This window comes from Hyperoodon ampullatus, assembly GCF_949752795.1.
Source record: "Hyperoodon ampullatus genome assembly, chromosome: 4".
Taxonomy (NCBI): domain Eukaryota; kingdom Metazoa; phylum Chordata; class Mammalia; order Artiodactyla; family Ziphiidae; genus Hyperoodon; species Hyperoodon ampullatus.
In genome coordinates, this window is record NC_136917.1 from 70,557,016 (window position 1) to 70,569,247 (window position 12,232).

A 12,232-nucleotide genomic window follows, 5' to 3' on the forward strand; every position below is an offset into this window, starting at 1 on the left:
AGATATGAAATTCTGCTTTAAATAACAAATTTTTTGTCCAGTATCTCAAAGACTAATTTGAAAACACTGGCTTTGAGGCCCAATACCTATAATACACTAAACTATGTTTCTTGGGACATCCTTTTTATTTTTTTTTAAGATTTAGTTTTATATTTTTGGCTGCACTGGGTCTTTGTTGCTGCGCGCAGGCTTTCTCTAGTGGCAAGCGGAGGCTACTCTTTGTTGCAGTGCATGGGCTTCTCATTACATTGAGGTGGCTTCTCTTGTTGTGGAGCATGGGCTCCAGGCACACGGGCTTCAGTAGTTGCAGCATGTGGGTTCAGTAGTTGTGGCACACAGGCTTAGCCGCTCCATGGCATATGGGATCCTCCCAGACCAGGGATCAAACCTGTGTCCCCTGCATTGGCAGGTGGATTCTTATCCACTATGCCACCAGGGAAGTCCTGGGACATCCTTTTAAAAAAATTTTTTTTAATGACGGGACAGTAAATTGACTTGCTCAGCATCTCAAACAATGCTACAGCATCCATTTTATTAGTTATATTCCAGTGAGCCCCCATCTCCAGTTTCCTAATTAATTCATAATTCTCAAAAATGAGAAAATGACTTTAGAGTTAATTTTGCATCCTTTCAAGCTTGAATATCTACCGTGAACCAATCAATCAATCAAATTTATTTGTGTTTGAGGAATAAAGCACAACTTCTAGAACCTGATGAGTCAAGCGAAGTTACTAAGAAGTAGTCAATTAAAAAACATCAATCAGGGCTTCCCGGGTGGTGCAGTGGTTGGGGGTCCGCCTGCTGACGCAGGGGACACGGGTTCGTGCCCCGGTCCGGGAAGATCCCACATGCCGTGGAGCGGCTGGGCCCATGAGCCATGGCCGTTGAGCCTGCGCGTCTGGAGCCTGTGCTCCGCAACGGGAGAGGCCACAGCAGTGAGAGGCCCACATACCTCAAAAAAAAAAAAACCATGAATCATTACTCTCTTATATGTAATCCCAGAGCTCTAAAGCTTAAATTTTCATTAATTCATTTGGTGACAAAACTTGACCTGAATGGACATGAGGCTATTTTCAGTTGTCTTTCTCCATTTACTGTGACTATTAATCTTTCCCTGCAGAAATACCTGTTCCACATAGAGTGCTACCCCAGACCCCACTGGGGTGTCATATACAGTATACGCATCATACTACCTTCTTAAAGTTGGAATTGCTTTTAATTCCAAACACTTGTGGCTATAAGGGTTTTACATAAAAGACTATGGACCTGTACCACTGAAGAAAAAAAAAATGTATGCATCCACAAAATTAGTTACTGAACAACTGTTCAACATAACTTTCTCTTACATTTAGTTTTCCTGCAGAATTAGTTAATACTGAAATTCTCAATTAAGTCAATTTTTCTTTGCTTTTTTGTTTAAAGTGTTGACTGATGGTATTCATCATCATTCTTGGCAAGTATTCCCCAAAAAAGCTTCCAGTGAAATATAATTAGGCTTGGAATAAACTGGAGTAGCTATATCTTAGATCTGAGATCAGTTTCCCTGTAAGAGACCACCTGCACAGAAGCCATTGTCAAATTCTTTCTAGCAGAACAAGTGTCTCCGAGAATTCTTCTGTCTTTGAGGTATGTTGTATGCTACAGAACCAAGAAGGGACTAAGTAATTTTGGAATCTATAATTCTCTCAAGACTTGCTTTCTTTTTTTTTTTAATGAAAGCTTATTTATTTGTTTGTTTGTTTGTTTATTTATTTTTGGCTGTGTTGGGTCTTCGTTTCTGTGCGTGGGCTTTCTCTAGTGGCAGCGAGCAGGGGCCACTCTTCATTGCAGTGCACGGGCCTCTCACTGTCGCGGCCTCTCGTTGCGGAGCACAGGCTCCAGACGCGCAGGCTCAGTAGTTGTGGTTCACGGGCCTAGTTGCTCCACGGCCAACTAGGCCCGTGAACCACACGGGAAGCCCCAAAACTTGCTTTCTTAACCTAAATCCACCTAAATAATAGACTAATTACAAAGACTCTAACTCCAAATAAGTCACAGAAAATTATTCTTAAATGAAAGAGCTCAATGGACCCAAACAGAAAATAAAACATTTCTTCCTTTTCATCTTACAAATTATACTTCAATTATTGTTCAAAATTAAAATATTTCCAAGATTTCTAAGGATTACTATGCACAGGCACTGACCTCCCCACTAGACCCTAATAAAAAAGCAGTAGGGACTTCCCTGGTGGCGCAGTAGTTAAGAGTCCGCCTGCCAACACAGATGACACGGGTTCGATCCCTGGTCTGAGAAGATCCCACATGCCACAGAGCAACTAAGCCCGTGCACCACAACTGCTGAGCCTGCTCCCTAGAGCCCGCGAGCCACAAATACTGAGCCCACATGCCTCAACTACTGAAGCCTGTGCGCCTAGAGCCCGTGCTCGGCAACAAGAGAAGCCACCACAAATGAGAAGCCCACGCACCACAATCAAGAGTAGCCCCTGCTCGCCGCAACTAGAGAAAGCCCGCACGCAGGAACGGAGACCCAACGCAGCCCAAAATAAACAAATAAATATTAAGAAAAAAAGCAGTAAACAATGAATAAACCCATAGCAAGAAAGTGAACAGAAAAAGGATCATTAGCAAACATTTCAACAAATTTCTAGTAGATAAAATGTAGAGGACATCCCTGGTGGCACAGTGGTTAAGAATCTGCTTGCCAATGCAGAGGACATGGGTTTGAGCCCCGGTCCGGGAAGATCCCACATGCTGCGGAGCAACTAAGCCCGTATGCCGCAACTACTGAAGCCCGCGCGCCTAGGGCCCACGCTCCGCAACAAGAGAAGCCACTGCAATGAGAAGCCTGCGCACTGGAACGAACAGTAGCCCCCACTCGCTGCAACTAGAGAAAGCCCATGTGCAGCAACAAAGACCCAACACAGCCAAAGATAAATAAATAAATAAATTTAAAAAAAATTAAAACTTAGTGGCTTAAAAAAAAATGTAGATAAAAGTACCTACCACAGAACGTGCACACAGGGGCTACAGGAGAAAGTGAGGCAGACTTAAAATGAGGGATTAACTCGTGAAACAGCTTTGCACCTCGCCCTCCTGGGCACCCCTTAACATAACTGCAGGCTTTCCAACAAGTTGGCCAAGAATACATCCCATTCTTACATAAAGAGATCCTAATTTGCTCTTACACTCAGAAAAGTGGGAAGGAGCTACCTAAATAACCCGGCAGTAATATTCAAGCATTACCTAGTTCTTCATTTGAAAATGTAGACAACCAAGGATCAGCAATTGACAAAAATGAGTAGGAAGATAAAAAGCAAACCAAACAAAAAGAACAAGTGACCAGGGAGGGAAAAGAGATAATCCAATTAACAGAAGAGAATTTAAAAAGAAAACCCTAAATATTACCCTCAGACAGATTAAAGAAAATAATGCATCCTTAAAAATAAACACAAGCTGAATAAAAAGAGAAATACCTGTACAAAAAGATTTCTTGGAATTAAAAGTATGACTTGTGCCTTTAAAATGTCACTATTGAGTTGGAGAAGAGCAAAGTAATTTCCCAGGATGAAAAAAAGAATTATAAGAAAACAAGAAACCCAAGAGTTCAACATTCCAACAAGAGAGAACAAAGAAAATGGAGCACAGAAAACATACGGAATAAAGTAAATTTCCCAGAGCTAAACAAAGACCAAGACTTTAAATGGAAAGGACCTGCTTATAACAACTACAATGCATAAGAGAATACCCATACCTAGACCTATCACCATGCAACCCCAGTAAACCAGGAGAAAAGAAAATTCCAAAGCTTCCCGAGAGGCAAAGCAATTACCAAAGGAAAGTAACTGTGATTGGCATTAGGTAGACATGAACAACAACTGGCTATTAGAAGACAACGGGGCAATATGATACTTTCCAAGCTGTGAGGGAAAAACGTTGAACCAGTATTCTATACCTAGCACAACTATTAATCAAGCATGAGACAAAAATCAAAATTATTTTCAGATACATGAGACTTGGAAAGTCTACCTCCTGCCATCTTTTCTGAATAAGTAACTTAAGGATGTTCTCCAATAAAATGAAGGAAGAAACCAAGGAACCAAAAATATGTGATACAGGAGGAAACTGGGTCTAAATCAGGTAAATTCCTAGGACGTCAACTGCACATCATGTCTTAAGAGCAGAGAGCTTAAGGGAAGAAAGTAGCCTCATATAATAGATATTATGATTAGACATCTTTTAAAAGTTTGAAGATATGCTAAAGGCAATTTTTTCTTTAATCAGCAAGAAAAATGGAAGGCTATTTAGGAACAAAATTGTACAAAGAAAGTCAGGATTGAAACATGAAAGTAAAATGTGGTATGTTTTGAGGAATTGATGGCACATCAGAAAATAAAATACATCTAATCCTAATAATAGATATATATATATATTCAGGTTCTCTCTATATAGTTATATATAGATATCTATCTATCTATAAAATCCCAGTACACTACCTGACATCTCAAAGAAAATTGTTTTCAATTGTCAAGCCCTCAGACAGGCCTTCCTTAACTACACCATCCCTTCACCCTGCTCTATTTTTATTCCCCTAGTATCTGTTATCCTAACATTATATCACATTCACTAATTTCATTGATTCTAACACATATATTCTTCACTTTTTAATCTTGATGAAGCCAGCATGCATTTTACAATCCATGCAGAGCATTTTACAACTACAGTCAGCCAGGTGGCAGTCTTGTTACTGTGTGAAAAACCTTCAGTGGATACCTTCTGAAAAGATTATAAAAGCACCAGCGTCAAAATGTTTCAGATAAGATGAAATACAATTTTTACTCGCTTGCTGGGTATCTCCCCTATCATCAACATAAGGGCAGTAACTTATTTTTTTCAAATCTCTGTATCCTCCACATAAAACAGTGACTGGCAGGTAACAGATACTTAATCTGTGTCACACTTTAACATCTCTGAAAACAGGGTGGGTCCAACAGGATGGATCCTGCATAGTTGGCCCTGAAGTTTTTCTTCTTAGTGGTACACGTGATAATGGTGAATCATATAAGCAATGGCATCCAAGATATGAAGAAATTCAGTAATGAAAAGTTTGGAGGAAGATGGAGACAGCAGTGAGTGAACTGACCCATTTCAAAGACGACTCCAAAGATTAGAAAATCCAGGAAACAGAAACATAAGCTTATTATTATTTTTATTTTGTGGAATTAAATACTCAAAGAAATAAAAACAAAAGGGCTAAATGTGATTGTCTCCTGGAAGGAGGCAAGAGACATCGTTTTTCACTATAAGCCCGTCTATACCATTTTTTTTTTGTTTACCAAGTGCACATATTCTTTATGAACCGTTTTTCAAGTATTTAACAAGATGGGGAAGTTGAGATTCACATACTGAAAATCACAGAGACCGATACAGGAACATTTACACGGAGACAGAAAGACATTCAGGGAAACAAAAAGTCAAAGTCAGAATCAGGTATCTCCAGAGATTTCAACTGGCAAGAGGGGATGAAGACCACCGGAATTCTGGAGGAAAACCGAGCAATATTCTAAAGCGTGACATCAACACTAGCTGCCTACTGAGAATAACTATGCATTTTGCTCATCAGAAAGGCAACGTAGGATCGGCAAAGGCTTGCTGGTTTATCCGTGTGCCCTGGACTGAAAAATTCAGACCCTCTTATGTGAAAAAATTACAAGCTCTCCCTCGCCGCAACTCTCCACATTTACACAACACCCTTTCACCTGCCCTGGCCTGTCAACACAATGACAGATGCGGGGACTGAGCTGGGTCTCCCCTACACCCGAAAAAGCAAGAGACTATGTCTGGGCGATACAAAAGCTAGGGGAGAGGACTGCTGCAGGAGGGCAGGCGGTTCGTCGATCCGAGAACGGTGGCCAAGACGTGAAAAAACCCAGCTTGCGGAGTCCGGTGCAGAGAAACACCCAAAGACCGGGACCTGTCTCGGCAGAAAGAAAGGACACCTTTCCCCAGAGAAAGCTAACCAGCTTGAACACCCAACTTGCCCTGAGCCGACAGTGGCGCGCAGTTCAGACTCCGCCCCTCCCTCTTCGCCCAAGGCAGGCGCAGAAAGATCGCAAAATGTCACAGGGCCAAGACTGAGCGCGCCAAAGCGGGACCCACCCCTGGGAGACCGGGACGCCGGAGGCAGGTCCCTCCCCTTCCTCTCTCAGCCCGCGCAGAACTCATTCATTCTCCAGGCGGGCAGCCGGTCCTCCCCGGCCGGCCATTCCTGCACCGCAAACCCACCAGACGCTTTGTCTCGGGCCTGGCCGGAAACCGGGGCGCGCATTCGAGCGCGCGCCCAGACGCCACCTCCCCGCACCTGGCGCCCGCCCGATGTCCGCGCGTTTAAAGCCTTCTGGATCCCGGGGTCCGAGGCCCGAAGCCGGTTGCCTGTCGCTGGCGGCCCCAGGCGCGCACTTCGCCGAGTCCCACTGGGTATCCAGGATCGGGAAATGTGCATCCCGGTCCCACCATCACTACAGCTTGAGACCCCCGCGCGACCCCCGCCCCTGCTGAAAAACACTAGATTCTTTCTCCTTCTTGGAGACCGAGACCCTGCCCCTTCCGAAGGACTTGAGCACACCGGCCCTCGCCCTCCCGCCCGAGCTGCGCCCCCGGCACTCACTTGAGGAGCAGCTGGTCGTGCTCGGCCTTGAACTTGCCCAGCTCGATCTGCAGCTTGGCGCGCTCGCGGGCCGTGTCGTCGAGCGCGCGTCGCGCGTCGGCCAGCTCGGTCTCGTAGAGTGCCTTGAGGCCGATGAGCTCGCGGCCGCGCACCTCCTCACGCTCCGTCACCTGCAGCTGCAGCGCGCTGTTCTCCGTCTCCAGGCTGCGCACCTTGTCGATGTACACGGCCAGCCGGTCGTTGAGCTCGCGCAGCTCCTCCTTCTCTTGCAGCCGCGACAGCCGCGTGGGGCTCAGTGGCGTGGCTGGGCCGCCGGCGCGGCTGCCCGTCCGCGGCGGCACGGGGGTCGCTGTCGCCATGGCGATCGGCGAGGAGGGCTGAGCGCGGAGGCCGCGGGCAGCGACGGAACACGGAGGGGGCGGCAGGCGGGGAAGCGTGAGGGAAGGCACGAACCGACGATCCGCGCTCGCGGAGAGGCCGACGTCGGGGGAAAGGACGAAGCACCTGGGATGGCGGGAGAGGGGTTACAGCACAAAGGGCAAAGGGGGAGGACTACAAATCAATTAAACGTAAAACGCCCTTTATAAGAAAACATGCACACACTCACACACGCGCGCACACACGCTCGGGAAATACAGGGTGAGGGTGGCCGGGAGAGCCGAGTAGAGTCCGCGCGCCGCCGCCGCCGCCGAGTCTCCCGCCCGCAGCACTTTGTTTCCTCTCAGGCGGCGCTGAGCCGCGGGCGGGGGGAGGAGGGCGGAGGGGCGGGCTGGCTGCGAGCCGCTGGGGGCGGAGGTGGCGCGGGCCGCGGCGCCGCGCTCCCCAAGATGGCCGGCGCGCTCCTGCGTCTCCACGTGACCGTCGCTGGCCAATGGGGGGCCGGCAACTCGGGGGCCGGGCCTGTAAATTCAAAATCTGGCCCTCAGGCAACCGTCGGCTCGGCGCGCCTGGCTGGGCGTGGCTGGGGGCGGAAGGACTGAGGGCTGTGGGGAGGGGTGCCGGAGACTGCTCGCGCGGCGGCTTTGGGCCCCGCGCCGGCCGGGCCTTCCCACCAGCCCGCGTGGACCGCTTGTCGGGTCTGGTCGGCTGATGGCGGGAAGGGGCCCAGAGGCTTCCGGGGCGGGTCCGCGCCGCCGCCCACACCCGGCGGTTCAGGGAAATTCAAATGTAAACGTCTCTAACTGACACACGCAAAACTCTTAGAGCCCGGGACGACCGCGGGCGTTGTAACCTTATCCCCGCCCCGCGGTGAGGGTTCGGAAAACGGCCTGGAGGCCCGGCCGCTGTGGAGTTACGTAATGAGCGCTGGTGTCCGAGGTTCAAGACCAACTGCGTGCGGGTTCCAAGTGCAAGCCTTTATTTTTCTCTCAGGTGGAAAACGGTGTAGCAAAACACCTCCTCCCATCAAATTGACGCACGCGTGTCTTGAAGCGGATGGATAAAGACCACAGAAAAGCCAGTGCTGATGGGCGGTCCCCGATCCGTTTATTTCTTAACAATTTAGGGCTTTATAAAATCAAAACCACCTCACAAGTGATATGATTAACATGTTACTAAGTACATAGCACAAGCTCTTCATGGTCATGCTTCACTAAAATCCCATGTATCAAAATCGAAACTTGTGAAAACTTAAGTAGAAATGCTTTTCGCTTTGAAAAGGGATTCCCCTGAAATGTAATTGACCACAGGTCTAACAGAATGTCCATCAATCCCTTTGAAAAGTTTTAAACTTTTAGACTTAACATTTATTGAAGTTTACTATGTGCCCTGCCCTGGGCTTTTCGTGGATTATCCATCCTCACATTCTGTGGTGTGGGAACCAGATTCCTTCCATTTGAAAATGTATCCACGTAATAGATGAATTTCCTTACAGCCGCCCGGCAGGCGACAGGACTGCCTTTGAACCCAGGAGGTTTCAATCGCCTCCAGAGCCTCACCCTCAACTATAACCTGGAAGGCCAACTCGTAACCCTTTAGGGACGCATCGGTAGAGTAATTACAGGTTAGTTACCTTAATAATGGCAGAAATGAAGACTAGAATGTTCTTTAAATATTTTATTTTATTTTATTTATTTATCTTTGATGTGTTGGGTCTTCGTTTCTGTGTGAGGGCTTTCTGTAGTTGCGGTGAGCAGGGGCCACTCTTCATCGCAGTGCGCTGGCCTCTCACTATCGCGGCCTCTCTTGTTGCGGAGCACAGGCTCCAGACGCGCAGGCTCAGTAGTTGTGGCTCACGGGCCCAGTTGCTCCGCGGCATGTGGGATCTTCCCAGACCAGGGCTTGAACCCGTGTCCCCTGCATTGGCAGGCAGATTCTCAACCACTGCACCACCAGGGAAGCCCTGTTCTTTAAATATTAATCATGCACATAAGAATTAGTGAAAGGCACCGATTGAATATCATCCTCCTTGAATTTCCGGGCACTCTGTGAGTGATGATACTCTTCTTATTAACAGTTCTATTTCCTTCCCTGTTTGTTATCTAAAATACCTCCTTCCTTAACGTCCTTGACAATTAAAAAGTCGAAAAGGTTCTTTTTTGAAGTTGGTGTTAGGAGTTTATAAGTATTCAAGTAAAGTTTTAATAACTTAAAAGGACCTTGAAAATCTAAATTACTTATAAAGAAATGAGGCCTAAAGAAGGTGAGTGCTGTGTCCAAGGTGGTAGAATCCGGACTGCAATGTAATTCCAGTCTTCTTGAGGCCCTTTCCACTACACTGACAGCTTGGCTTTCACTCCATACCCTCCTTTTACCTCAGACGTTAAAAAAAATATTTGGAAATATTTGAAAATTATTTTCTCTCCATTTTGGAAGACTGTATGTGAAGTGATTTCAGGCATGATCTCTACTGCTCTCAACCCCACTAAGCTTTCTCTTGAAAGCTTGAGAATCCCTCAATCTCATTGTTTTAGGAAACTCAGATTATATCCTATTAGCTGAAACAACAAATACACTGGAGTCAGACAGTTGGGGATTTGCTGGTGATAGCAGTGTAACTTTATGGACGTTACTCCTTGGTTTCCTCATAGGAAATGGGGATGATTCCTACCTTGCAGGGGTTTGCAGTAATTAAAGTAATATGTGTAGTGTTTAAACATAATACGGGAAGGCTAAATAGTAATCCTTGCTAATAGTAATCCTGTGTCTCCTACCAAAAGCAATGAAAAAAGATGGAAAATCTCTTAGCCTTAGAATTAGGTACCTGCGCAAACATTTGGTCAGGCACTTTACTAAATGTAAACTTCTCTTATTCTCTTGGCTTTTCCCAAGCCTAACTCCGTACCTGAAATAAGGCCTATTTCATGCCTGCTCTTTCATACTAAATGTGCCCAGCCCTCTTCATTTAAAGAATTCCTGCAATCCCGTTACCACCACCATTTTCCCCAATAAATGAGAAGTAACAAATACTATATGAGTATGGGGACAATGCTCCTGCATTTACAAGGACAATCATGATTTCAAATATTCTGCCTGGGGCCTCCCTGGTGGCGCAGTGGTTGAGAGTCCGCCTGCCGATGCAGGGGATACGGGTTCGTGCCCCGGTCTGGGAGGATCCCATATGCCGCGGAGCGGCTGGGCCCGTGAGCCATGGCTGCTGGGCCTGTGCATCCGGAGCCTGTGCTCCGCAACGGGAGAGGCCACAACAGTGAGAGGCCCGCGTACCACAAAAAAAAAAAAAAAAAATATTCTGCCTGATTTTTTTTCTATAAACCTTCACTTACTTGTCAGTGCACATGTTCTGATTAGTGGTTAGGCCATGTATATTGCCACCAAGCTTCAACTTCCCATGGCATCATTTACCTCTTTGAAACTCCTCCCAAAACACACAGCTGCCTCACTACATGCAGAGAATTTATTTGACATTTGCCCTACTTTCTGTATGTCTTATGGATCTGGGACAAAAAAACACAGGATACCTATCAGGTCTGGGCAGAAGGGACCCAGACTAGGATGGGGGTAGGTAGGAAGGGAGAAGAGAAGGAGAGACTGAAAGCTAGCAAGTAACCCAATTTTGTCCCAGGAGAGGGGAGAGACAGCTGGCAGTTAGCTGAGTATACAGTGTAAACAAATGGGGAAGCTAGGGATGCAGTACAAAATGAAGAAAAGTATTGCTAAGCAGTGTCTCTTTTTTTAACTGGTGTCTCTTCAGTATATGTTTTCTGAATATTTGAATGACGAAATAAATTAATACATGGTCTTCCACTAGACCAGATTATTTCTATTTAATATACTTTGCAAAGTTAATACTTTTTCTAGGTATCATAAAAACATAAGAATAAATCATGTTTTAGAAGGTTGAGGGACTATCCAGAATCCACTCCAACTCTGATAAAATAATACTTGTGTTTTAAAAAGAACTTAAGAGTTTTAAAGGGTATTTATCACCTTCAATAGAATTCTCTTAGCATAGCCCCATGAAATTTATACACTGCTCAAAATTGTTTTCCAAATTGCTTGTTAAAATCTGGATACATGGCAAGAGTAGGGTTGGCAGGATTATTTTAACTCAATGGTTCCATCTGACTGATCGCTTGTGATTTACTCAAAAAGAAAAACCAATTTGCACTTTTGTATTTTAGTTTTATTTTATGCCAAAATATGCTCATAAACCTCAACATTTTATTTAAATTATTTTTAAAAGATATCTTTCAAGCATTTGTTAAACTAAACTATGCATCTGATTTTTAACAGCTTTTTTTCAGTCGTACAAAAGTATGCCCCTTCACCCTATATTCTGCATCTTTGCCTTTAGAATGGTAAAAATAACAAAAAAGACTGGAGTCTAAGTGTAGGGTTTACATGTAATTCAGCTGTTTCTGCTCTGGTTGGAACTGACCCCACTCAAAGAGTTTTTCATGAAGAAACAAAGTCTTTAGTCACTTTGTCTGGATGTATGGTTTATCCCTCCCAATAACACTTTAATTTATTCATTTAGTTCATAGATTATTGAGGTGAGACTTTCCTTGCCTAAAATATCTTCCCCACCAGTCTTCCTCTGTCGCTTTGCCTGAAATTTCCCCATAAATCTTAGTCTTTCAGGTCAATCTAGAAAAGTAACGGCACTGTTTCCAGACCCCACAGCTGAGTTCAGGAATGCAGAGGAAAAAGGAAGTTACAATATTTGCACAGTTGATATGGAAGAATGACGTTTCAACCAGCTGTCAGGATGTTCTTTTCTTCTTCCTCATTACCACAATTTTGGGGGCCATTCTTCACAGAATGGCATGGTTAAACCAGAACTAAAGATAATCACACCATTCTCAGCTTTTAACTTCAATAACTTTGACATTGGTATAAGAAAAGATTTGAAAAGAAGTGTAATCTGGTTAAACCAGTCCCCTCCACCCCATTTCCCATCCCTATCACCCCAACCCCAGTGAATGCCTCCTGGCTGAAAAAGGAAGGAGAGTTTGAAGCCAGATGCACTGTCATGGTCCCTTGTCCCATTCCTGAGCTGAGTTGAGGATAGGGGTGAAGGATCCAAGAGTAGAGATGGTTTGTGCCTCACAACAAAGTCTCTTGTTTCCTTCTGTCTTGAGGCAACGGAACAGAAGCCAAGAGCAGCCT

The 12,232-nt window shown here is 45.4% G+C and overlaps 1 protein-coding gene across 1 annotated transcript in view; it reads right to left on the bottom strand.

Annotated features, from left to right (window-relative positions):
* Positions 1-7,023, bottom strand: part of LMNB1 (lamin B1) — a gene marked incomplete at both ends in the record, with an annotated part of 70,224 nt that extends 63,201 nt beyond the window's left edge. The window contains one exon of the mRNA XM_079703920.1: positions 6,665-7,023. Within this exon, the coding sequence (XP_079560046.1) occupies positions 6,665-7,023 (359 nt within the window). The remainder of the gene's footprint in view (positions 1-6,664) is intronic.
* Between the last annotated feature and the right edge of the window lie 5,209 nt (positions 7,024-12,232).